The following is a 27,631-nucleotide window of genomic DNA, read 5'->3' on the forward strand; positions in this document are numbered from 1 at the left end:
TTGAAGCGGGTTCTTATCCCTCACTAATTACCAATACATTTGCAGGTCTCGGTTTCTTTGCTTTGTAAACATAGGCTTCTTGTAAGGACTGGGATTATACACTTAAAATGCTTAGCACAATATTATTACTATTATGCTATCTACATTATAGATGAAACACTACAGATTATAATACCTACAATATATACTAATTGTATTATATATTTTTTGTCATTATGCTATTTACTATTGTTTTATTTGATAACTCTGTAGCTAACTTAACAGGACAGACAAAGGTACAGATCAATCTGGCCCTTACAAGCCGGCAGAGACGGGTACGAATTACCATGACAACAGCGCGCGCCTAGACATTTTCGGCTCGCGCGTTGTTTGGGAAGAAAAAGCCTAGGCTGCGTGTTGCGTCATCATTACGCGCTCGTAAGGTTTATCCGTGCTGTTTTGGAAGGTCCCGGCACGGCTACCGTCGGCCCACGCCAGGAATTATTTTTTTATTTTCAACCTTTGTTACATAGCTCTGAGGCTACAAGATCGTAAGTACTGAGGGAAGAACAAACAAGCGAGCGATTGAAGGTTAAAAAGATGCCTTAGCATACACTCCACCTCTGAACCTTCCTGTGTGCTCTTAATCCTATCAGCTTCCTCCCAGCTGGGATCGCGCCGCGTCAACTTCCGGGCGGGTGCCCGCCAGCACGGCCTCCGCCGCTCCCCTTCTTTGGCCCCTTTGTGTCCCCGCAGTGTCGAGGCGCGGGCCCTGGCAGGTCCTTTCTCGAGGCAGGGGGCACGGTAGCACAGGGAGCCTCTCTTTGTGGGCGGGCGCGAGGCCCGCTAGGGGGTTATACTGGGGAACGTGCCTGCGCGTGCTGGGGTAAGAGGAGGTTGCACGAGGGTCAGCTCGTGGTTTCAGTAAGGAGGGGCGGGCGGGGGAGGCGGATGAAGGGGAGTGAAAAGCAATGGAAATTTTGAAAAGATACCCCTCGTCCACCTTCTAATCGTTGTGGCCTAACAATGAAGCGCAGCCATAATAGTCCTGAGCCACTGGCATGTTTGCGGGCCCTTTATTGCCTTGGGAATAAACTGCTGTGGCATTGTATTTTATATTGTTTTCATGGTCTCTTTTCCTTTCTTTATTTTCCCCCTGCAGATAGTTCATTTAAAGCCCCCATCCCTGCAAGGTGGTGGTTTCTATCAATATGAATCTTTTCAACCTGGACCGTTTTCGCTTTGAGAAAAGGAGTAAGATTGAGGAAGCGCCCGAAGCAACCCCTCAACCTTCCCAGCCTGGCCCTTCTTCACCAATTTCTCTTAGTGCTGAAGAAGAGAATGCTGAAGGGGAAGTTAGCAGGGCAAACACTCCTGATTCAGATATAACTGAAAAAACAGGTGAGTTACAATGTTGAAATTGATGTAACATCAAAGACAGTTTTTAAAAGATGAAAGGCAGAAGGGATTAACATTTTTATTCTTGATGTCATATATATTGATGCATTGTCCTGCGGTGTGCCCTTTTAAATTCAGCTTTGGGACTGCCGTAAACACCATGTACCCTCAACTGAGCATCCATTCGTTGTTGCTTCACTTTTATATGAGTTCTTGGAATATGGCCCCATGGTGGAAGTTGAAATTAGAATTTAGGTCATCCATGGGTCAGAATGGTTGCTGCTGGAAGAGCCATGTAAGTGATTCAGTTCTATGATAAACTTTGAGGCTATTTGGCCAGACAGTTTCATTCATTCCAGTATTCCCTCAAAATATTGATCATCTACTACGAGCTAGACATTGAGCAAGGTGCCTAAAGACAAACCTCTGTACACAAGGGAAGATCAGATCACATCAAGTTATTGCATCCACCTGACTTCCTGGATGTCCTCAGAATGCAAATGAGTAATTGGTATTCTTCATGGTGAATGAACATTTTTAACCTCATCAGCAGATTGTCAGAGACAAAAGGATTTGAGGATAAGCCAAAAATTAAGATTTCCACTCGAATCTATGTTCATTGAACAGTTAACTATTAGAGGAATATATCTGAGCTCTTGTTGTATTATAGGCATAGTGATAAGTGCTTCACGTTCTGTCATTTAATTTGCACAATAATCCTACAAGATAGGTGTTAACTGACATTGAGGTTAATGTGAAATGAGATTCAGAGAGGTTATTAGGAACTTGGTAGAGCCTGAACTCAAGTCCTGGCAGTATGATTCCTGAGCATAAACTCAATAGTTATATAGTTTCTTGTGAAAGGTGAAAGGAATGTTAGAAGTTGTATTTTAATATTTATTTCAGTAATATCTTTTTTATGCAAAACTGTGTTTCGTAAACAGCTTTTAACCTATGTAGACTGAAAGATTGGTAACACCCACGTTTATCCTTAGTATCTTTTTGTTTGCTACTCTTCTCTTTAAATGTAATGATGATGGCAGATCCTCTACAAATTATCATTAGAATAACATTTTTAAATACTTTGGTGTAATTGGAACTTGGCGGAATGATTTGGTAGATTGGGTTAGGAGTCAGATTTACAAAGGCTTTGTCTAAGTAGTTTTGCATTTAAATGCTATAGGGAACAACTGAAGGATTTTAAGCACCAGGATTTTAAACCCTGTGTCCACTCTTTGAATAGATATTTGACATCCAGGTATTTTAATGCTTTTCCAATGAATATATTCATCTGTTTCCTCTGTGGTTAGACAGGGCAGACAGGCCAAGGTTTTTACACGGGATTTTGAGTCCATAGAAGCTTATGCTTTTTCATTTTTGTTAAATGTGGGACATTGGACAAGTGACTTGAAATCTGTGATCCACAATTTTTTCTTCTCTGAAAGTAAAAACAGTTTATAAACTGGATTTCAGTGGAATGTTTTAGTTATTTATCAGTATTGGTCATGTGAAATCTTTAGTTTCCTTTATTGATCAGAAGATATTTTTCTGTTTTTATTTCTTTCTTATGAGACCACTCAATTTCTCTTTATTGGGACTTTTTTCCATACATAAATTCTGCTTAGAAACTGAGATTGCTTTAGGAATTACATGGTCAGCCTTGATGGCTTTGGGAAATAAGAAAACTAAGTTTGTTCTAGGAATGTTGAGAATTAATCTTTGTAGGAGTGGAGCACTTTGCTTTAATAAAAGATTGTTGTAAATGATACTATGAACTTTGGAGAATCTTGAAAACTGAGAAGTTTAGATTTTACATAGTAAGTATTAGGTATCCATTTGAAGACCTTACAGATTGAATGAGGAAATGATGAAAAAGTTTTGAAAGTCAGTTTAGCAGTAGTGACTAATACACACTGATTGAGGGTAGGGATTGAAGGGAAATAAATCATTTAGGCAACTCCCATAATCTGAGGTTAATGGTAGCTGTAGAAATGGAGAAGAAGGAGATAGAGAGATTTCAAAGTAGCTAAGGGCAGGGTTTAGATCCCTGATAGGAATGAGATAAGATGAATGGTAAGATTTTTATGCGGGGTGGCTCAAGCCTGTAATCCCAGCACTTTGGGATACAGAGGTGGGCAGATCACCTGAGGTCAGGAGTTCAAGACCAGCCTGACCAAAACCCCGTCTCTACTAACAATACAAAAATTAGCCAGGCATGGTAGAGCGTGCCTGTAATCCCTGCTGCTTGGGAGGCTGAGGCACAAGAATTGCTTCAACCTAGGAGGCAGAGGTTGCAGTGAGCCTAGATCATGCCACTGCACTCCCGTCTGGGGGACAGAGTGAGACTGTATCTCCAAAAAAAAAAAAAAGGTAAATGTCTTTAAGAATTCAAGAATTCAAGTAAGAATCAAAGGTCCCGCCAGGCGTGACCTGGGGAGGCCGAGGCGGGCTGATTACCTGAGGTCAGGAGTTCAAGACCAGCCTGACCAACATGGAGAATCCCAGTCTCTACTAAAAATGCAAAATTAGCCGGGTATGGTGGTGCATGCCTGTAATCCCAGCTACTTGGGAGGCTGAGGCAGGAGAATCGCTTGAACCCTGGAAGCGGAGGTTGTGGTGAGCAGAGATCATGCCATTGCACTCCAGCCTGGGCAACAAGAGCAAAACTCCGTCTCAAAAAAAAAACAAAACAAAGTTCCTGCCCCCAGGTGCTAATTTAGCATGGGGTCTAGGGGGAACTGAGGAAGCGGGGGTTCAGAATTGAGTGTTGGATCTCTGGAAAGTACAGGATACTGAAGTTAGACTTTAAGGTAGGTACTAGAGATGAAGACTGGTGAATTATGAGTAGGATATGACCATTGACCTTACTTTAACATGTAACTTTTCATACTGCCATTTTGGGATAATGCTGTTAGTTTATTTACAGTAAAGTGTCAGGTCAAACTAAGTTAGGTTACAGGACAGAAATTGTATGTAGTAGAAGTTACCTGTAATCACTCTTTTTTGACTAATCCTGTTATATCTAGTGAGTTGACTTCATTTCCTACGACCCTCCTTCAGTTACTGTGCCACCACCGCATAGTTTCTTGAATCTGTCCAGCAAGGTCCCATTTTGCTTCTTCCAGTTTGCTCTTTTGCCTGGAAAACTCTTCCTGCTGATATTTGCATATGATTCAGATGCTTTGTTTCATTAAATCTCAGTAAAATGTCGCCTTTTAGAAGACCTTCTTTGATCACCCTGTGAAATAGCCACCCACACAGCCCACCCTACCTCAGCTTTACTGTGATTTTTCTTTATAGTGTTTATCATTAGCTAACCTTTCATTATATAGTTGTGTATCACTAGCTTACATTACATTATATAGTTGTGTCTCCCCTGTTAGAATGTATGATTCATGAGAGCAGGACCTTATCTGTCATGTTCACCTATTTATCTCCATTGTTCAGGGCAATGACTGGCTTGTGGTAGGCCCTCAAGTGCATTGAAGTAAAGATTATTGCATGATGAGTGGGTTATTAGTACTTTATACATTTCTTTAAATTTATTATTTATTTGTTTTTAGACAGTCTCACTGTGTTACTCAGGCTAGAGTGCAGTGGCAGAATCTCGGCTCGCTGCAACCTCCACCTCCTGGGTTCAAGTGATTCTCATGCCTCAGCTTCCCGAGGAGCTGGGACTACAGGTGTCTGCCACTATGCCCAGCTAATTTTTGTATTTTTTGTGGAGATGGGGTTTCACTGTTGGCCAGGCTAGTGTCAAACTCCTGACCTCCAGCAATCCACGTGCCTTGGCCTCCCAAAGTGCTAGGATTATAGGCATGAGCCACCACGCCTAGCCCTATACGTATTTATTTATTATTGTTATTTTTTTTGAGATGGAGTCTTGTGCTGTTGCCCAGGCTGGAGTGCAGTGGCACGATCTTGGCTCACTGCAACCTCCGCCTCCTGGGTTCAAACAGTTCTCCTGCCTCAGCCTCCCGAATAACTGTGACTACAGTTGTGCACCACCACACCCAGCTAATTTTTGTATTTTTAGTAGAGACAGGGTTTCACCATGTTAGCCAGGCTAGTCTCGAGCTCCTGACCTCAGGCAATCTGCCTCCTCGCCCTCCCAAAGTGCTGGGATTACAGGCGTGAGCCACCATGCCCATATTTTTAAATACGACCTTAAAATAATCCCTTTAGCCATCAAGCATTCTTTGGCCATGGTTGCTTGAAGCTTCTTTTGGTACAGGACATCCTCTCTAATGCCCCTCTAAATCCCAACCAGCCTTTGGATTTGAGGGCATACACTTAGCCTCTGCCCCCTGATTTATTTTACTCTTCTCGGTGCCCAAAGTTGTCAATGATTGTTATTTACACATTATTTCTCCTTTTTTTCTTTGACTTTTGGGAGTACAGTGAGTTTGGAGGGATTGAAATAATGGCAGGTGAAAGGGAAGAGAGATCCTACTATATTTTATGAATAAAGAATAAAAATGAGTGAAGCCTGATCCTCCAAGAGCACCAGGAGAAAATGGTATGTAAATATATAGTTAAAATAGTATGGTGTGATAAAACCATATAATAGGGCAAAATACTAAGCAAAGTAGAATCACTATCTCTAATTCACGAATGATTAAATTATCCATTCTTCAGGGGAGGATCACAAAAAGTCGCAGAGATACGACTTTTGGAGTGGACTCTCAATAATGAAATCATTGTGTACTGGGGGAACAAATGACGAGAGAGTTGAAAATATATGTTGCCTCGAAGAGTCTAATATGTGTATGGAGGGTCGGGGGGGATTATAGAACAGGAGGTTTTAGACAATATAGATGAAACCGAAAAGATAGAAATGTAAACTGTTGGGTTGTGAGGGGCCTTTATATCCTGTATCAGGGAAGATAGATCTTATTCGGTACACATCATAGAGCATTTCGTTATGGAAAGGTTATTAGTGAAGCTGTTGTATTAATTGAAGTCTCAATGTAGGGAGATGATTATAGAGATGACAGAGGAGGCAACTGAGGGGAGTTGTAAATGATATGCATTTGATGATATTAGGTGATCAGTTGAATGTGGAGGATTTACAGATAACTCAAATGTTCCTTGCTTGGACAGCTGGAGGATTGACACCATGGACTGAAATAAGAGGTGAGTTTAGGAGAAAGATACTAAAAAGTATGCTGTGTTTGCATTATCCATCTTGTTTTAATACCGAGGTAGTGGATGGTTGAATATTAGAGTTTAGAGCTCAGAGAGTGGTCTAAACCTTAGAAGTCAACTTGGGACTTCATCGTTATGGTAGTTAACAAAAAATGTCCTAAGCAGAGTGTACAATAAAAAACATCATTTGACAATGAGCAAAGGCAGGAAAACCGATGAAAAATTTGGAGGATAACTAGAATAGTCATAGAAAATGATAGTGTCCTGGATACCTAAAATACCTAGTTTGGTATTTAGTTGTCCAGTAACAAATCCTGTAGAGAAGTCGAGTGGGGCCTGATCAGTGACCAGTTTCCTTGGAAATTAAAAGCGTTTAACAGTTTCAGTAGAATGGGTGATGAGATAGAGATTATTCATTCAGGAAGAGAGAAATAGGTAACTTGATTGGGAAGCAACGTCAGGAAAAGATGTTTCAGGATTATTGAAAATTGAGTGTTTTTTTGTTTGGCTTTGTTTTGTTTTTGAGCCAGAGTGTCGCTCGTTTCCTTCCTTTTTAAGACGGAATAATATTTCACTGTTTGCCATAGACAAATTTTACATTTTTATGCGGTCAGCTTGTTCATCCTTTCCTGTAAGTCTTCTGCATTCCCCATTACCACACTATAAATATACTCCAGTTGCCCAGGCTGGAGTGACAGTAGCAGGATCTCGGCTCACTGCAATCTCCGCCTCCCATGTTTACGCCATTCTTCTGCCTCAGCCTCCCAAGAAGCTGGGACTACAAGCGTCCGCCACCACACCTGGCTAATTTTTGTTTTTTGTATTTTTAGTAGAAACCCAGTTTCACCATGTTAGCCAGGATGGGTCTCAATCTCCTGACCTTGTGATCTGCCCACCTCGGCCTCCTAAAGTGCTGGCATTACAGGCATGAGCCACTGCATCTGGCTGAGCGTATTTATTAACCAAGGGCAAGAAGCTAGTGGAAAGGGAAGGACTGAGGACGGGAGGTATCTGAAGAGAGGCATCAAGTGATGGGAACTGAAGAACAGTTGGGCTGTTTAACTGTGCAAAAGAATAAAGACATATTTTACCTGGGGGGGATAATTGAAGGAGATAAAAATAGATGGGTTCATAGATTATTGTGTCGTTGGAGGAATGGAGGAAAGTTTTAGTGTATGTTTGATGAATTTATTTTTTTTTGCTGAAATAGATTTAGTCCTCTAGCGTGGTTGCCTCTTCAAGGTGATTGTCCTACTGAAAGTAGCACTTGTTGGTAAGTGAGAGACATTTTTAAAACTATACCAGTCGTCAAAAGGATTTCTTGAGAGTATTGCTCTGCCACATACAGATTGTATGATCGTGAGTAAAAAGTCAACTGTGTTTGGATCTTACTCTCTTTTCCTGGCTATGCTTAGTTTTCTGTATTCCTTGCCCACATTAAAATGGTTATTATCCTTTGAATGATGAAACTGAATGTATCATTTTAGCTTCATAATTCCATGACCATTGCGCAATACTCAGTCTTTTTGTGTGGTATCTGTGACCAAAATGTGAATCATCGTTAAACCTGTAGATAGTCATTCTGGTTTCTTAATGTCTGTTAATGTTAATTGAAAAGCAATACTTGGTTAAAGGGTTAGTGCTGAATTGTTGTAACAGAAAGTACAATAAGTACTCAAACGTAAGTAGAAATCTTAAGTGCATTTTAAATGTACATTTATTTGGCTGGGCACAGTGGCTCATACCTATAGAGTCCCATACTTTGGGAGACCAAGGTGGGAGGATTGCTTGAGACCATGAGTTCAAGACCAGCCTGGGCAACGTAGTGAGACCCTGTCTCTACAAAAAATGAAAAAATTAGCCAAGCATGGTGGTGTGCACCTGTAATCCTAACCCCTCGGGAGGCTGAGACAGGAGAATTGCTTGAGCCCAGGAATTTGAGGTTACAGTGAGCTATGATCACTACACTGCATTCCAGCCTGGGCGACACAGTGAGATTCCCAAAATCTCCCAGAAAGGGGGGCTGGTGGGGGCAGGGGGATATAAGTATTATTTTAGTCATTGCCACTTCACCCTACAAAAAAATTTGACTGGTTTGTATCAGACTACATCTTGGTTTTCTGATGTCTGCTTTTTCATACCTGTTTAAAATATTGCAAACCTTTATTATCTTTAATAGGCAGAAGTATGTTATTGTTGCTTTTTCTTTATTTTTAAAGTTAAGTATGTTTTCATAAATTTACTGGCCATTTGGATTTTTTGTGTTTCTTTATGCTTTTATATTTTTCTAATAAATGTCTCTTTCTGATAAATTATTTGTAAGTATTTTTTAAATTCCATGTGTCTTAGTCTGTTTGAGCTGCTGTAACTACCATGGACTGGGTAGCTTATAAACAGTAGAAATCTACTCTGACAGTTTTGGAGGCTGGGAAGTCCAAAATCAAGGTGCTGCAAGATTAGGTATCTGAGGGCCGTATTCCTAGACCACGATCTTTTTGCTGTAACCCCATGTGGCTGAATGAGTGAGGGGTCTCTTGGGCCTCTTTTATAAGGGCACTAATCCCATTCATGAGTACTCTGCCCCCATCACCTAATGGCCCTTCCTCCTTCCAGCAAATGTCACCCACTAATACCATTACCATAGTGGTTAAGATTTCAACATACCGTTTTGGGAAGTGGGGCACAAACAGACCATAGCACCCCCTTTGTTGTTTGCCATGGAAAAATTTTACATTTTTACTCGGTCAGCTTGTTCTTCCTTTCCTCTTAAGTCTTCTGCATTCCCCATTGCCACACTATAAATATACTCATTCATATTTTCCTCTAGTATGTGTGTTAATTTTAAAAATTGTGATAAAATACACATAAGAAAATTTACTGTCTCAACCGTTTTTAAGTGTACAGTTCAGTACATTCAGTTCAATACATATACATTGTCATGCAGCCATTCTCCAGAACTCTTTTCATCTTGTGAAACTGAAACTCTATACGCATTGAGCAACTACTCCCCATTTCTGGATTCCCCCAGCCCTTGGCAGCCACCGTTTACGTCGTCTTTTCATGAATTTGACTATTCTAAGTATCTCATTAAAGTGGAATCATCACTTAGCATGACATCCCCAGGATCCATCCGTGTTGTAGCATATATCAGAATTTCCTTCCTTTTTAAGACGGAATAATATTTCACTGTGTGTATATACACATTTTGTTCGTCCATTCATCCATCAGTGCACACTTGGATTGCTTCCACATCTTGGCTGTTGTGAATTGTATTGCAGTGAACATGAATGTGTAAATATCTCTTTGAAACCCTGCTTTCAGTTCTTTTGGTTGTGTATCCAGAAGTGGTATTGCTGGATCATATGGTAATTCTATTTTTAATTTTTTGCATAACCTCCATACTGTTTTCCATAGTTGCTTCACCATTTTACATTTCTGCCAACGGTGTAGTGGGTTCCAGTTTCTCCACATCCTCTCCAAACTTGTTATTTTCTGTGTTTTTGATAATAGCTAACATAATGGGCATGAAAAGTTAACACTGGGTTTTGTGTTGAATTTTAACTTTAAATCTCATCTGAATTTTATTTCATTATAGGGATTAGAGAAAAGATGATATTGTTTTCTCCTTTGTTCGTTATTCACCAGTTACTAGTCAGTTTTTCATTTATTGAAAAATCCATTTTCTTGCATTAAAACGTCATCATTATAGTCTAAAATTCCCATGTCTGTTTGCATCTTTGGGTCTGTTAATCTGTTCCTCTAATCTTAATTTACCAGATTATTTTAATTTTTATGGTGTTATATATTTGATGTATCTTAGATTTTGATGTGTTTTTGTTGTTGTCGTTTTCTCTTTGACCTGAAAGTTGTTTAGAAGCAATTTTTTTTTTTTTTTTTGAGACGGAGTCTCGCTCTGTCGCCCAGGCTGGAGTGCTGTGGCCGAATCTCAGCTCACTGCAAGCTCCGCCTCCTGGGTTCCCGCCATTCTCCTGCCTCAGCCTCCCGAGTAGCTGGGACTACAGGCGTCCGCCACCTCACCCGGCTAGTTTTTTGTATTTTTTAGTAGAGACGGGGTTTCACCGTGTTAGCCAGGATGGTTTCGATCTCCTGACCTCGTGATCCACCCATCTCGGCCTCCCAAAGTGCTGGGATTACAGGCTTGAGCCACCGCGCCTGGCCTAGAAGCAATTTTTATGGGATTTTGTCCCTCTTTAAAGAATTTCCAACTGGCAGAAATTTTGCTTGCATATTTTTGTTAACATTTACTTCTAATTTCACTGTTTAGTGACCAGAGAATGTGGTCTGTAGTATTTCTTCTTTAGGGGAAATCAGAGTTTCTTTGTGGCCTAATATTAATTTCTGTAAAAATTCAAGGGTGCTTGGAAAGAAGACATAATCTAAGTACAGATTTAATTATATGTCAAATAATAGATGAGTTTTATTATATCTTTGTTTTTCAAACTGTGGATCATTAACATTTATTGTGTCATAAGATCAATTTCTTGGGTCCTGACTAAATATGTATAACTACAATTTTTTTTTTTTTGAGACGAAGTCTCGCTCTGTCGCCCAGGCTGGAGTGCAGTGGCCGGATCTCAGCTCACTGCAAGCTCCGCCTCCCGGGTTCACGCCATTCTCCTGCCTCAGCCTCCCGAGTAGTTGGGACTACAGGCGCCCGCCACTGCGCCTGGCTAATTTTTTGTATTTTTAGTAGAGACGGGGTTTCACCGTGTTAGCCAGGATGGTCTCGATCTCCTGACCTCGTGATCCACCCGTCTCGGCCTCCCAAAGTGCTGGGATTACAGGCGTGAGCCACTGCGCCCGGCTACAATTTTTAATGGAGTAGAACAAACAGAAAATTACCAAAGTGTATTGCTTATACTAAGAGCTTCTCACATTTTCTTTCAGTTACACTTGCAGATCTAACAATCTGTGTGCTTAGGATCATAATCTGAAATAAGTCCCTTACAGTGGGTTTCAGTCAAAAATGTTTGAAAAACGCTGTTCTGTATCTTGTTTATTTTTGTGCTCTTTATTAAGAGCATGGAGAAAAGTTAATGCCTCGTATTTGTCTCTTGACTCTTTGCCTTATATATCCTGCAATGTTTATGCATTTCATTATTAGTATGGAGTTGAGATAATGTCAGTTATATTTTTATTGTAGGTATAAAGTCTGTTTGGGTTTTACAGTTTTGCCTTGTTCAATATTAATTGCATGACTTTCTTTTCCTTTACGTTTTAATTAATTTTTTTTTTTTTTTTTTTGAGACAGAGTCTTACTCTGTCCGCCACACTGGAGTGCAGTGGGGTGATCTCTCTCACTGCAACCCCCACCTGGGCTCAACTGATCCTCCTGCCTCAGCCTCCTGAGTAGCTGGGACCACAGGCGTGCACCATGCCCAGCTAATTTTTGTATTTTTGGTGGAGACAGGGTTTCACCATGTTACCCAGGCTGGTCTCAAACTCCTGACCTCAAGTGATCCACCTGCCTTGGCCTCCCAAAGTGTTGGGATTACCGCGCCCAGCCTCCTTTATGTTTTACCCTTTCTTTTGGCTTAAATTTGAGGTGGGATTTTTCCCTCATTTCATCTTAGAACAATGTATTAGAAACTACTCTTTAATCTTATATTTAGTGTATTACTTTTCTAGAGTATTTATTAGAGAGTTTGATTCATCTTTTGTTAGGATAGTAAAGGTATCTTCCTGTCTACTATGATATGCAAATTAAGACTACAGATTTTAGTCTATTGTTTTGGTAATAACTCTTTTGAGACGGTGTCTCACTGTGTCACCCAGACTGGAGTGTGGTGGTAGGATCACGGCTCACTGCAACCTCTTGTCTCCTGGGTTCAAGCAGTTCTCGTGCCTCAGCCTCCCAGGTAGCTGGGATTACAGCTGTGCGCCACCATGCCTGGCTGATTTTTGTGTTTTTAGTAGAGACGGGGTTTCACCATGTTGACCAGGCTGGTCTCGAACTCCTGACCTCAAGTGGTCTGCCCACGTCGGCCTCCCAAATTGCTGGGATTACAGGTGTGAGCCATTGTGCCTGGCCGTATTTTGATAATCTTCTAGGAGGGCAAATATATGATGTGTTTTAGTTGGTATTTGAAGGAATTGCCTTGAAAATCAATTGCCATGTAAAGGATTGAACAGGGTAGAGCAATACATGATTTGAATGTCGGAAATGGCAGGGATTTATAATTCTGTAGGACAGGTGTAAAGGTTTAGATGTTTTATTTTATTTTGGGAGATTGCCTTTGTTTATGGATTATCAAATTAATTTAAACTATTTCTATGTGAATTCATAATCTCCCACTAGTGATTTTTTGTTTGAAGGAACCTTGATCTTGGACCATTGAAAACGTAAAACCAGTGGCAAGCTTGAGTGCTTGTTTTATGGTAGAGTTAGATACGAGAATGGGTAAAGGGTACTGGATAAACTTGGGATATAAGATTGTCTTCTTTTATGCATACTAGTCATACCACTAGTGGGAAATTTCATTTGGAATTACTCCCTAGGGCCATGGAGTCTTCCTGCGTATGCTGATGATGTAGGTTCCCATTACCTTTGGTAATAAGAAAATATCTTTAAAACAAGTTAGCCTTTCCTATTGTTTTTATATGAAAGGACAGGCTGTTTTCTCTCCTGTTGATTTAGCATTTTGTGTATTCTTTCATTGCACAAATTACGCTTATAACGTAGTTACTCATGTACAGGGCTACTTCACTCCTATTTCAAAAGGGCAAGTTGAACTGTAACTTGCCATTGTTTTGCTTTAATATCCCCCACCTCTTGGTACAATGCCTTAAACACAGACCATATTCAGCATATGTCAGAATTGAATAGTAGCAGGTGTCTTTTCTTTATAACTGTTTCTGCTTTTCCCTGTTCTTTCCTCTGTTTTTGTAGTTTTCTTTTTTGATTCCTGTCTCCTTTATGGTACTACTTCAAAGTGCTTATTTGCTTTGAATTAAAAAGCATCATTGCAGCAGAAATATCTTTTTAGCCATTAGCTCTTAGCTATTTTGCTATTGCTTACTTCTAAAAATAGTTCAAATAAATCTTGTGTTCAGCACTATTCTAATTCTGATTATTGACTATATCAGTAAGTTGATATATTATAAACAGCTTTTACTGTATCCCATCAGTTTCCTTTATTTATTTATTTATTTTTATTTTTATATTTTTGAGACGGAGTCTTGCTCTATTGCCCAGGCTGGAGTGCAATGGCGTGATCTCGGCTCGCTGCAGCCTCCGTCTCCCAGGTTGAAGCAATTCTCCCACCTCAGCCTCCCAAGTAGCTGGGGCTACAGGCATGTGCCGCCACACCTGGCTAATTTTTGTATTTTTAGTAGAGACAGGGTTTCACCATGTTGGCCAGATTGCTCTCGAACTCCTGACCTCAAGTGATGTGCCCATCTTGACCTCCCAAAGTGCTGGGATTACAGGCATGAGCCACTGCACCCGGCCCTCATCAGTTTTCAGAGTGTGATCTGTGAACTCTTCAGTGTTCCCTGAGGCCTTCTGAGGGTGTCCACAAGGTCAAAACTACTGTCATAATAATATTAAGACACTGCTTGCCTTTTTCACTAGATTGATATTTGCACTCATGGTGCAGAAGCAATCATAGGTAAAATTACTGGTGCCTTAGCACCACGGATCAAGGCGAGGCTCTAGACTGTTCTAGTAGTCAGTTTTTCTTAAAATTGTGTAAATGCTGGTTTCACTTAAAGAGTCTTGATGAAGCAGTAAAAATTAGTAATTTTTTTTAAATCTCAACTTAAGAGATGTCTTTTTAGTATTTTGTGAAACAAAATGTGAAGTACACGTTACTGTATACTGTACAGCAGTGATCTCAAGGGAAGGCATTTGAGCAGTTGCTTTGCACTAACCAGTCACTTTTCTTTCCCAGAGCACTGATTCACAAAGTATAGTTATACAAACCTAGGAATTTGGCAGATGTTTTCTCAAAATGAACGAAGTGGTACAAAGAAAACAACACAGTATATATTGCCAGTGATAAAACCCTAGTTTTCAAAGGAAAGTTTGAATTTTGGAAAACTAGTGTCCACAGCTGTGAGTTTGACAGCTTCCAGATACTTAGACATTTCTGATAAGATCAATGGTGATATTAACCAAAGTAATTTTTTAATATAATATCATGAAATATGTCAACATTTGGAAAATGGAAGATGTGTATTACTCAGTGAACCGGTATTTTCCAAATGACCAAAGCACAGTGTTGGGAAATAATACATGGTTAACGGTTTTAATGTAGTAGAATGCAAAATGTTTTTCTTATGGTTCCTGATTCCACATTGCAACTAACTCTAAGAAGTTACCACTTGTCAAGTTTGGGTTTAGTATCAAAGAAAAATATTCACAATAATCTAAAAAGGCTATGAAAGTACCCCTCCCTTCTCCAACTACTTAACTTTGTGAGGCATATTTTTTTCATAAAATGAAATGAAAATAATGTATTGCAACAGATTAAAGGTAGAAACAGATATGAGAATCCAACCATCTTGTATTAAACCTGAGATTTTGACAAATATAAAATAGTGTCACTCATCTGACTAAATAAATTACTTGTGGTGGGGATATATAGTTTTCATGAAGATATTGTAGGGGAGCTAGAGATCACTTCCAATTCCCCTTTAGCTCTTATGTGGGCTCTTTTGGCTGAATCTAGAAACCAGATCAACACCAGGAAGACTACAAAAGAAAAGCATACCATTTTATTAGGTTTATATGTACATGGAGATCTACCCGAGACAAATCAGAAGAACTGACCAAAACAAATGCTTTTTTACTTTTTAGACAAAAAACAATAAATTTGAGAAGAAATGATAGGCCAAAGGGGATCTGGCAATGGGCAGCAAACTTTTAGGGGAGTCACTAGGAGGCATGTGGGGGGTGTAAAACTGGTGGAAGGTAAGTGTTACTTTGGTAAATATATTTAATCAGATCTGTTGCAACCCCGAATTCTCAGTCAGTGGTGATAAGGGCTATAGTTTCGCCTTGGTACAGGGAGGGTACCCCTCCCAGAGGAGCCTCCTTGACTTGCTGCATGCAAGAAGAGACGAGTCAGCTACCCATTTCTGCAACTACAATTTCTCAGGTGTTGTCAATTCATATCAATGGTTGGGCATATTTCAAAATGACATCTTTCATGACTTCAATATATTATGTTAATATGTGAAATGTTTGGTTTTAGATAAATAAATATTTAAACATTCACTTTTAATTTTATTTTCAAGTATGGTAAGTATCAGAAATACAACTGACTTAAGGAGAAACTCTTTGGGACTTAGAGTACGAAGGGGTTCTGAGTTGAAGAAATGTTGTATCATAGCTTTCCCTCGCCGCACCCCCCCAATTATACTATTTCCTCTGTTAATCACTTGCCAAGCAGGCTGTGAGGATGCCACTTGGTTCAGTACAGTCTACATGTTTAATGTATATATTTTGAGACTATATTATTACATATCTGATAAGTGCTAAGTAGTTAAATACATAATGGGAAGTAAGCCAACTTTTATTTTTTTTCCGTATTCTTTTTCTGTTCTGTTAACTAAGCATATTAAAGGTTAATTTTTAAAATGGGGGCTGGGCATGGTGGCTCACGCCTGTAATCCCAACATTTCAGGAGGCTGAGCTGGGCGGATCACCTGATGTCAGGAGTTTGACACTAGCCTGGCAAACATGGTGAAACCCTGTCTCTACAGAAAACACAAAAATGAGCCAGGTGTGGTGGCAGGCGCCTGTAATCCCAGCTACTAGGGAGGCCGAAGCAGGAGAATCACTTGAACTCAGGAGGCAGAGATTGCAGTGAGCTGAGATCGTGCCACTGCATTCCAGCCTGGGCGACAGAGCAAGACTCCATCTCAAAAAAAATAAAATAAAAATGTGTATGTCTTCACCATGTATTTTGTACTACAGTCTGTGTAAGGGAGAAAAACAAAGAAAAGGTCAATAAAAAATCATGTTCAGAATGTTCTAGTTCTCCTAATCCTCACTAATAAAATATTAGGCCCCCCCCACAGGTGAAAAGATTATTCTTCATTTTTGGTCTGCAGTCCAATGCTCTACTCCCTCCTGTCTTCATTTTTTTTTTTTTTTTTTTGAGACGGAGTCTCGCTGTGCTCCCAGGCTGGAGTGCAGTGGCCTGATCTCGGCTCACTGCAAGCTCTGCCTCCCGGGTTCACGCCATTCTCCCGCCTCAGCCTCCCAAGTAGCTGAGACTACAGGCGCCCGCCACCACGCCCGGCTAGTTTTTTGTATTTTCAGTAGAGACGGGGTTTCACCATGTTAGCCAGGATAGTCTCGATCTCCTGACCTCGTGATCCACCCGCCTCGGCCTCCCAAAGTGCTGGGATTACAGGCTTGAGCCACCGCGCCCGGCCCTGTCTTCATTTTTAATAAAGAGGACGTGATGGCTCACATCTGTAATCCCAGCACTTTGGGAGGCTGAGGCGGGTGGATCACAAGGTCAGGAGTTTGAGACCAGCCTGGCAAATGTGATGAAACTCCATCTCTCCTAAAAATATAAAAATTAGCTGGGTGTGGCGGCGGGCGCCGGTAGTCCCAGCCACTCAGGAGGCTGAGGCAGAAGAATCACTTGAGCCCAGGAGGTAGAGGTTGCAGTGAGCTGAGATCACGCCACTGCAGTCTAGCCTGGACGACAGAGCGAGACTGTGTCTTAAAAATAAATAACCTTTCGAGCCTCTACCCTGGCCGCTGCGCATTAGAGAGGCCAAGACGGCCGATGAGATTGCCAAGGCTCAGCCTGGTGGCGACACAATCTTCGGGAAGATCATGCGTAAGGAAGTACCAAACAAAATCATTTTTGAGGATGACCGGTGCCTTGCTTTCCACAACATTTCCCCTCAAGCACCAACACATTTTCTGGTGATACCCCAGAAACATATATCCCAGATTTCTGCAGCAGAAGATGATGATGAAAGTCTTGGACACTTAATGATTGTTGGCAAGAAATGTGCTGCTGATCTGGGCCTCAAGGGTTATCGAATGGTGGTGAATGAAGGTTCAGTTGGTGAACAGTCTGTCTATCATGTTCATCTCCGTGTTCTTGGAGGTCGGCAGATGCATTGGCCTGGTTAAGCACGTTTTGGGGATAATTTTCTCTTCTCTAGGCAATGATGAAGTTAGGCAAGTTGCAGTGTGTTAAGTAACACACTTATTTTTGCCTGTGTATGGAGCGATTCAAGAAATAACTTTAAAACCGCATACATAATAAAAGACATTGTTGCATGGCTAAATAAATAAAAAAGAGAGTTTTTAAGGAAAACTGGACAATTCATTTTCTCGTTGCTTTTTTTTTTTTTTTAGACAGAGTTAAGCTCTTGTCCAGGCTGGAGTGCAATGCTGCCATCCTGGCTCACTGCAGTCTCTGCCTCCCGGGTTCAGGTGATTCTCCTGCTTCAGCCTCCCAAGTAGCTGGAACTGCAGACGCACACCACCACTCCTGGCTAATTTTTTTTTTTTTTTTTTTTTTTAAGTGGAGACGAGGTTTCACCACCTTGGCTGGGTTGATCTTGAACTCCTGACCTCAGGTGATCCACCCACCTCGGCCTCCTAAAGTGCTGGGATTACAGGCGTGAGCCACCGCACCCGGCCTCTCATAGCCTTTCTGAAGTGTCAGAAAGTAGGACTTTATTGTTTAAGTGTTCAATTGACATGCATTAGCTTTAGTTCCCATTTTTGATACAGTAAAGATCTAAATTTTTAGTTATATGTATTTTTAGATTTGTGATTATCAGGAACATTTTGTAAAATCAGAGTCTAAAGTACCTCTATACTTACTGTATAGGAGTTTGGACTGTAATTTTGTTACTTTGTATGTGATGATTATATGTAGGTTTCTTCATGTTTATTGCAATTAGCATGGCTGTGACTTATTCCAGTACAGAGTTGTTTACTCAACTTGCATGCAATGTTTATAAAATTGTTCCTTTGGGAAAAAGTATGATTTGCTTTTTGCTATTGTTCCTAGGACTTCTTTGTAGGAAATAGAGAAATGTTTGTGTTTTGGTTTTCTCCAGAGCAAATAGTAGTTGTGTAGTACTTGGTTATTGTTACAGGTTGAGTATCCCTTATCTGAAGTTCTTGGGACCAGAAATGTTTCTCATTTTAGATTTTGGAATATTTGCGTATACATAATGAGATTGGGAATGGAACCCAAGTCTAAACACAAGTGATCTGTATTTCACATACACCAAGTTTGTGCATGAAACGAAGTTTTTACAGCATTTTTGATTATATGAGATCAGATGTGGAATTTTCCACTCTTGGAGTCATGTCAGTTCTCAAAAGATTTCAGATTTTAGAACATTTTTTATTTCGGGTTTTTGGATCAGAATGTTCAATCTGTATTTGCAGATATGGCTCGTGAGCCTCAGTAATGATCATTATAATTTAGAGTTACAATTTAATGGAGGTGACTAAGAGTTTTAGGGTATAACAGTTCAGACTTTTGGACTTGGATTTCAGATCTGCTTTCTCCTGTATGACTTTGGGCAAGTTGCTTTTTCTCTCAGGGTTTATTTCTTTCTTGAGGGATATGTGTCCCTCATGATTATTGTAAGGATTAAATGTTTGTTACATTTGAAGGTTTGATAATAACCTACGAGAGAGTTAATGACAGCTATCATATTTAACCTTTGCACTAAAGATTCAACTGGTTATTGCTTTTTAAAATTAATTTCCAAGACGAGGCACTGTGTTAACTTTAATATGACTCCCTTCAATCTGATCCTTTCCTCCTAAAATATGTAAGGGTAAATGGTGGTTTTATTGGGAAAAAGGAAAGTAATATTGGAATTCACCCCTTGGAGAGAAGAGATCTTGGTGTAATACTTTATTGACCTGTTTTGAACAGACAGATGATACCAGTCACACTATTTTTCTAGAACTTCCATAACAAAATGCTACAGATTCGGTGACTTAAATTTATTTTTCACAATTCTGGAGCTTAGAAGTCCAAGATCAACTTGGCATGTGTTTTCTTCTTAGGCTTCTTGGCTTGTAAAGTGATCTCTTGCCTGCCTTGTCTTCAAATGGCCTTTCCTTCTTTTGCATCCCTGGTGTATCTCCCTTTTCTTAAAAGGACATCAATCATATTGGACTCAAGAGCTCATCCTGTAGGCCTCATTTTAACGTAATCCTTTTGAGGGTCTAGTCTCCAAATACAGTCACAAAGGATAGGGCCCACATGACCTCAATTAAACCTTAATTACCTTTTTAGAGGCCTTATCTCCAAATACAGTTACATTTTGAGGTATGGTGATTGGGACTTATGAATGATGGGGAGGAGTACACAGTTCAGCCCCTACACCACGTAAACATAAGAGCTAATGTTTATGGGATGCTGGCTATGTGCCAATTACTGAACTAAATGCTTTGCATATATAATCTGATTTTATATGCATATTAACTTTGTGATTATTAGTATCTGTTTTACAGAGGAGGAAATCAAGGCTTAGAGAAATTAATAAGATGAAGAGCTGGGATTGAAATCTTTTGGGCTATGGTGTTCATGCTGTCTCAAGCAAAACCTAAGTGCTACAAAAGCACAAGAGAAAAGGATTAGAATATAAAACACAAACCTATGTTTATTTTGCAATTTCCAGTGAAGTCTTGTTAGTAAACAACCTGTGAAACAGAAAATTTAACACCAGCCCTGGTTGGCGATTAAGTTTTTTCTTTAAAAGGTGGTGGGAATTTTGGTTTTTAGATTGGAAACAATGAATGAAATTTGAGATTTTAGCACATGATTGTAATTAACAACAGATTTGTTTTCCAGTTTCTCAAAACATTTTTCTCCTTTTTATTCTCTTGCAGAAGATTCTAGTGTTCCAGAAACTCCAGATAATGAGAGAAAAGCAAGTATATCATATTTCAAAAATCAAAGAGGAATACAGTATATTGATTTGTCTTCTGATAGTGAAGATGTCATTTCCCCAAATTGCTCCAATACAGTTCAAGAGAAAGCATTCAGCAAAGATACAGTGATTATTGTGTAAGCCGATTAATAGATTTATTATATTTGCATGTGTACGAGATTTTCCAAGGAAAACCCTACCTAATTTGAGATATTTTGGTGACTTCCCCCTTTTTTTTTTTTTTTTTTCCCCTACCTGCCTTTCTTGGCCACATCTTGGTTATTTTCTCTAACTTATAGACATGGAGAGGTACAATGTGTGTGTTTTCTGGATAACTGATTTTTTTGGGGGGGGTGGAGGAGGTGCGGTTAACAGTGATTTTGAGAGCAGATACTTAATTTCCTTATTATAGAAGTTTAAAAGAATAATTAGTACCTTTGATCACATATAACTGCTTTATGATTTATTCTTCAGTCCATGAATCAAGTCATTTTAACATGTTTATTGGAAACACTCTGAGCTAGACACTGTTTTATGATTAGGAATATAACAGTGAACAAACCATCCCCAGCTTCCTTTCTGCCCTCACACAGCTTATATTCTAGTCAGATAGAAAAGTAATAAATAAAAGATATAGTATGTCAAAAGATAAGTATTATGGGCAAAGGGAAGAGGAATAGGGAGCTAGGGTCAGGGAATGGTTTCTTTTTTTTTCTTTTTTTCTAGACATGGGGTCTTGCTGTGTTGACCAGGCTGCTCTCGGACTCCTGGCCTCAAGCACTCATGCCATCTCGGCCTCCCAAAGTGCTGGGATTACAGGCGTTAGACACTACACCTGGCTCGAGAGTCAGGGAATGGTTTCTAAAGAGCGTGGTCAGAAAAGCCTCAATTGAGAAGACAGTGCTTGATTAAGAAGACAGTGCCAGAACAAAGACATAAAGGGGGTGAGAAAGTGAACCATGTAGATGTAGGGGAAAGAGTGTATTCCAGGCATTGGGAATATCATGTTCAGTGACTGTATTATGCCTGGTGTTTTGAGGGAGGGACATGATGCAGAGTGAAGGATCTGAAGTCATATCGTAAATGCTGAGATGAAGGATGGGCTTCATCACATTAGTTCCATAGGCTGTTTGGTTTTTATTCTGACTGAGATGGGAATTCCTGGGAGAATATTGAACAGAGAGGTAAAATTATCTGAGTTAGATGTTTAAAAGGTCTTAATGACTGTAAGGGAGCGGTAGTAAAAGCATAAATATTGTTGTGATAAGCCATCAAAAAATGGTGGAGACTTAGATGAGGCTAGTGCCTGTGGGAGGGATAATAAGTGGTTAGATTCTGGAATATACTTTGAAGGTGAAGCAAGAGAGGATTTGTTGCTGGGGATCATGTGGATTGGGAGATAAAGGAGTCAAGGATCATGCTAAGATTTTGAGACTGAGCGTACTGGGAGGATGGAGTTACTAGGTACTGAGATAAAGGTGGCTTTCTGGTGTGGGTGGGCAAACACCTTTTGAAGGAAAGTTAGCAATTCATTCTTGAACATGCTGTGATTGGGAACACTCCTAGACATCTGAATAGAGATGTCAAGTAGATATAATTAGGTTTGGGACATTTGAGTTCTGGGGAGAGATTACATGTCTGAATTTACTAGTTGACAGAGTATTGGTTTGCTATTTAAAGCCATATGATTAGATGAAATCAGTGTAAGGGACACTAGTACAGTATAGCTGAAGAAGGGAAGTCCTCTTGGTTGAAATACTGAGGCTAGGGTAACTCTGGATTTTTAGGGTCAGAGAGATGAAAAGAAACTTGTAGAAGGTTCTAAGAAGGAGCAGCCATTGAGGTAAAAGGCTACACGGTCTTGTAGAAGTTAAGTGAAGATAAAGTGTTTTAAGAAAGAGCAAGAGATCAGGACTGTCTACTTCTGATAAGTTGAGGACTTCATCTTAAAATGAACTTTTCACATGAAGCTGTGATAAACATGCCTCATTCTGAAATTTACTCCAAGATAAAATGTGGGGAAGATCCTGTATGGTTAACCCTGAGGAAATTTGGCACATTTTGAGAAAATTGTAGAAAAGTTGCAAAAAAGTAATGCATTATCAGCTCCCACAGTCTTTTCAGAATTACCCATTGTTAGCATTTTCCCACAATTGCATTATCACTCTCTTCGTAAACAGCAATTATTACTGAACACTTTGCCTGTAGTATTTTCTCATTTATCTCCTAAAAACAAGGTCATTCATTCATTTGCATATTAACAGTAATATTTCAAACCCAGAAATACCAGTTAACACTAGTACAATACTATTATCTTATACACATTTCATATTTCATTTTGCCAGTTATACCAATAATGTCCTTTGAGCATTGCTACTCAAAATACTGATTTATAAATGAGGAATATGTCTTAGAATGCAAATCGGGTACTGATTCCTTCACCAAGAATATCTTGGGGTGAAAAAAAAAAGACAACTGAAGTAAGCAATGTGCTCAGTAACGTAGTTGTTTACGTTCTGTTGCTTGTTCCTTATGTTGTCATGGACAGACTACAGTTGGAGAACTAGCAGTCAGTCCCTGGACCATATTTTCAGTAGTACTCTGTAGTAATTTTTTTTTTTTTTTTTTTACATTGGATTTAGTTTGTCATGTCTCTTTAAACTCATTTACTCTGAAAAACTATTTCTCAGTCTTTTTTTGTTTCTCAGGATACTGACCCTTGAAGATTATAGGCCAGGCTTTTTTAGGATTTTTCTAAATTGGGTTTAACTAATGTTTATTCATGGTTAAATTTAGGTTAAGTGGAAAGGATAGTACATACTATTACCTAAATGATCTTGTGTCCTCAGTGTGTCATATCAGCCTGAGGCATGTGTCAGGAGGCACATGATATCCATTTATCCCATTATTGCTGAACTTTGATGACTCAACGTGGCCCCTGCTAGGTTTTGTCTATCAAGTTACCATTTTTCCCTTTGTAATAGGTAAGTTATCTGTGGAGAGATACTTTGAGACTGGATAATAGTCCTATTCCCTAGCCAGCTTTCACTCAGTAGTTTTAGTATCTATTGATTTTTGCCTGATTAATTTATGATAATGATGGTTGCAAAATGGTGGTATACTAACCAGTGTTCTAGAACTTATACTTGACTTATACTTGTATTTGGTAGTCTGTAAAGAAATGTTTCCTTTTCTCCCCATTTACACATTTATTTATGTGGTACAATAAATATCAAAATGAAATACATGTGTACTTATTCAGTGGTTTATAATTTATTACTGTTATTCTTCATTTTGGTGCACAAATTTCTCAGTTTTGACAGATGAGGGCCCCTTCAAACAGGCTGTTGTGTTTGTGTGAGGGATTCCTATCATTTTCCTTTCTGGAAGAAGGTATTCCAGACTTGTACTTCTCCTACCTCAAGCCTGAAATTAAAATTAGCTATTTCTCCAAGTAGTTCTGGTTCTTTTTAGTAGGAAATGATACTCGGAAATCGAGAAACTTGTTTTGTGTTCTTTCTTTGCTGCTGATGAGGTAGGAATTAATGTCATTGCCCTTTCTGCAGAAGGACCTAGGAAATACTGAGGTGTAGGGGGTTGGAGTTAGGGAGAGAGAGAAGGAAATATGTGAAAATGTGTGTGTGTGTGGTTTTTTTTAAAATCATTTGTTTATAATGATACTGATAATTCTAATCTGTCACTACAGGGCTTTTCTTTGCCTGTCATTCTGTGTTGTCTTCTGACAGTGAGAACCCTGACTTCTACCAGTGTCAGTGTATTTACTAATCTCCTCAGTCATCAAGTATGCATAAAATAGTTTTAGAATAGCTACACCCCTACTACTTGACCATTAAGCCCACTAAGTAGAGTTTAAGATTTGTTTATACGTTTTATTTTTGTCTTTAGATTGAGGGTATACAGTCAGTGCACTTGGATTATTAATTAATTAATTTAAATGTTTTGTTATTCATTTGAAATACCATTAATTAGTTTGTATTCCTTTTAGGGTTTTTTCCTTGTTCTTTTCTTTTAAATTTTACTTTCAAATTTTTAAAATATGAATAAGATTCCAAAAATCAAAACTTTACAAAGAATATACTCAAGAAAAGTATCACTCCCTCACTCTCTTTCCTATCCCTTCTCCTTTCAAACCTTAGAACTAATCAGTTTGTTTAGTTTATTCGCATACTTTCGTGTATTTTTTTCTTGTTTCTTACACAAAAGATAGCATACTACATGTGTGTATATTCATTTGTTCTTTATTTACTTAGCATTTATGTATGTATCTCCTGGAAATCATATCAGTTCTAGAAATTTTTACTATTTTTTGCAGCTCCATAGTTCTACATTATGTGAACGTTCCTTATTTTATTCATTCATTCCCCATGTATGGGCATTTTGGTTATCAGTTTCTTAACCTCAACATTTATTGACATTTGGAGCCAGATAATTCGTTGTTGTGAGGCGCTGTCCTGTACGTTTAGGATGATTAGTTAAGTATCTCTTACATCACCCCACCAGATGCCAGTAGCATTTCCCTAGTCGAGACAATCAGAAATATCTCCAGACATTGCCATATATCCTCTTGCAGCGAAACTACCCCCCGCCCAACTTTGAGAACACACTGATGTAGATGCTAGAAACTCTGGCAGTAGATAAAATCTCCTAGGAAGCATTCATAGACAAGAAAGAACTGAAGACAGAATCGTAGGCAGCTTCAGCAATTGAAGGTGAACAAAGGAAGAAGAGTCTGTTAACAAGATTCAGAAGGACAGTCTGAAAGGTGAAAGGAAAATTAGAAGTAACGTTGCAGAATCCATGAGGTGAGGGTGGGGCCAAATATTCAAGGATATATTTGTCAACAATGTACAGGACAACAAAGGAATAGCTATGAAAAGTTTTTATTAGATAAGCTATGAAAAGTTTTTATTCCATTCAGCAGTTTAGAAGACATTATTGTCCTTAGTGAGAACAGTTTCACTAAGTAGTTGTGCGAAAGAAATAAAAACAGTAAGTTTGACAACTCCATAAGAAAGGAGGTAGAAAATCAGTCTAATAAAATCTGAAATAGAGGAGAAATGGCTTTTTCTTTTTTTTTTTTTTTCCTGCTGTGTCCATAGTGCCTGGAAACCCTGGCACATGGAATTAATTTGAATTAATTAATGCAGTTCTGAGCAGGTTGCCGGCTGGGGAGGAAGAGCTTATGAAGAGAGAGAAGATTCAGGAGAAAGATAGTAGATAGTTAAAGCAGAATCTTGTAGATGTAGAAAGGACTAGAATGCCTTGGTAGTGAGAGGGGACTTTGTCTTTAACAGGAAGGTACTTTTTTATCTTAGACTGGAAAAAAGAGCAAGTGGTCAACTCTGTTGTTCTTACAGGTTTTTTTCTTTTAAAGTTTCAAGCATATAAGAAAATGAAGTAGTATATAATGAACACCTGTGTACCTTCCACCTGGGTTTAACAGTTGTTTTCCATATTTGTTTATTGTGTCATCTGTTACTATTTTTAGCCGAAGTGTTTTAAATTACGGACATCCCAGCATTTCTCCCTTATTACTGGTTATGTATCTGCCATCTATCAGTGAACAATTCTCTAGTATCATTTAATTTGCACCTTATGTTCAGATTTCATGTATTTTATAGCTGATTTTTTTTAAAACCAAGACCTAAATTACATTTGGCTATTAGGCTTCAACTGTATTAATCTAGAATGGGCCACTCCCCTTTTCTACTTCTCTAAAGAGATCAACTCTTTCCTCAGAAAAAATAGGTTTTTCTTTTTCTTTCCTTTTTTTTCTTTTTTTTTAAAGACAGAGTCTTGCTCTGTTGCCCGGGCTGTAGTGCAGTGGTATGATCTCGGCTCACTGCAACCTCTGCTTCCTGGGTTCAAGCGATTCTTGTGTCTCAGCCTCTCTAGTAGCTGGGATTACAAGCACCGCCACCCCGCCCAGCTAATTTTTTTAATTTTTAGTGGGTGGAGTTTTGCCATATCGGCCAGGCAAGTCTTGAATTCTGGACCTCAGGTAATCCACCCGCATCGGCCGCCCAAAGTGCTGGGATTACAGGTGTGAGCCACCGCACCCGACTGGTTTTTCTTTTTCTTCACGACATTATTTTCTATCACTTGTGTTTCCTGTAGTCTGGAAGATAAATCCAAGCCATGATGATACTCATGGTCAACATCAATATTTAATACAACATGAGGCACGTGAATTTGTTAGATCAGTGAGTCTGATCACTGGGTAAGCCAGAAGAGTAAATATCTTTGGAAGTGGTTATCCAGGGCAGGAATTATAAAGGAATTTCAACCTGAATGCTTTCATTTTCTCAGTCAGCTAAGAGGCAAAGTCAAGTAGGGAGCAGGGAATATAGAGAGGCATAATGAAAATTCAAAGTTGAGTACATCAGGAATGAGAAGTCTAGGTGTAATAATGCAAAGGAAATACATGTGCTTGTCTTCAAATTTTGAAGGACAGGCATAGTGATGAAGAGGTGTATTTGCCTCGTTACTTTAGAGCAGTTTCTCAGAGCTGATCTCAGGAAGTCAATCTAGAAGCTTTTGAAATACATACTCTGGCTAGGCACAGTGGCTCACACCTGTTAGTCCAGCACTTTGGAAGGCCAAGGCGGGTGGATCACTTGAGCCTAGGAGTTCGAGACAAGCCTGGGAAACATGGAGAAACCCTGTCTGTACAAAAAACACAAAAAAATTAGCCAGGTGTGGTGGCAAGCACCTGTGGTCCTAGCGACTCAGGAGACTGAGGTGGGAGGATTGCTAGAGCCTGGGAGGCAAAGGTTGCCATGAGCCAAGATGGCACCACTGCACAACAGCCTGGGTGACAGAGAGTGGAACCTTGTCTCAAAAAAAAAAAAAAAAAGCCACACATATTCCTGATCTTTGGGAATTTGCTTTTGTTCTTAAGCATCACATATTGTACTGTAAAGGACACAACAGAAATAATGTAAGTACATATAGAGATATTGCATATTCGGATATGTGTCTAAGAGAGCTATTCAGAAATAGAATTAGCAGCATAGCAAAGTCTGAGTTTGCTGATGTTAAGAATATACCTGAGTATAGACCCATCTTGCTTTCATTCTCTGGTCTCTAGCACTTATATTCATTTGTTACTATTCTAGTTCTGATCTCTAGAATGCCTACCATGTTTGAAAACCAAAATTTCAAAATGAGATTTTTTTGT

At 39.3% G+C, this 27,631-nt stretch overlaps 1 protein-coding gene and 1 pseudogene across 9 annotated transcripts in view; both read left to right on the plus strand.

Moving 5' to 3' along the window:
* The first annotated feature begins 395 nt into the window (after positions 1-395).
* SMARCAD1 (SWI/SNF-related, matrix-associated actin-dependent regulator of chromatin, subfamily a, containing DEAD/H box 1) overlaps positions 396-27,631 on the plus strand; it is an 85,879-nt gene continuing 58,643 nt past the window's right edge. For 4 of the 9 annotated variants that reach the window (XR_004182799.1, XM_031664607.1, XM_031664610.1 and 1 more), the window contains exons 1-4: positions 396-530; positions 1,142-1,380; positions 6,481-6,513; positions 20,390-20,567. Coding sequence is in view for 7 of the 9 variants with exons in the window: in XM_031664607.1 (XP_031520467.1) it covers positions 1,191-1,380; positions 6,481-6,513; positions 20,390-20,567 (401 nt within the window). In the remaining 2 variants the exon portion in view is untranslated. Of the gene's footprint in view, positions 531-604; positions 866-1,141; positions 1,381-5,778; positions 5,897-6,423; positions 6,514-7,407; positions 7,799-20,389; positions 20,568-27,631 lie in introns of those variants that run through there. The other 5 variants (XM_031664608.1, XM_031664611.1, XM_021938423.2 and 2 more) reach the window with 5 other exon arrangements.
* On the plus strand, positions 12,710-17,881 carry LOC103884494 (annotated as a pseudogene).

The sequence above is a fragment of the Papio anubis genome, chromosome 3 (genome assembly GCF_008728515.1).
Source record: "Papio anubis isolate 15944 chromosome 3, Panubis1.0, whole genome shotgun sequence".
NCBI classification, from domain to species: domain Eukaryota; kingdom Metazoa; phylum Chordata; class Mammalia; order Primates; family Cercopithecidae; genus Papio; species Papio anubis.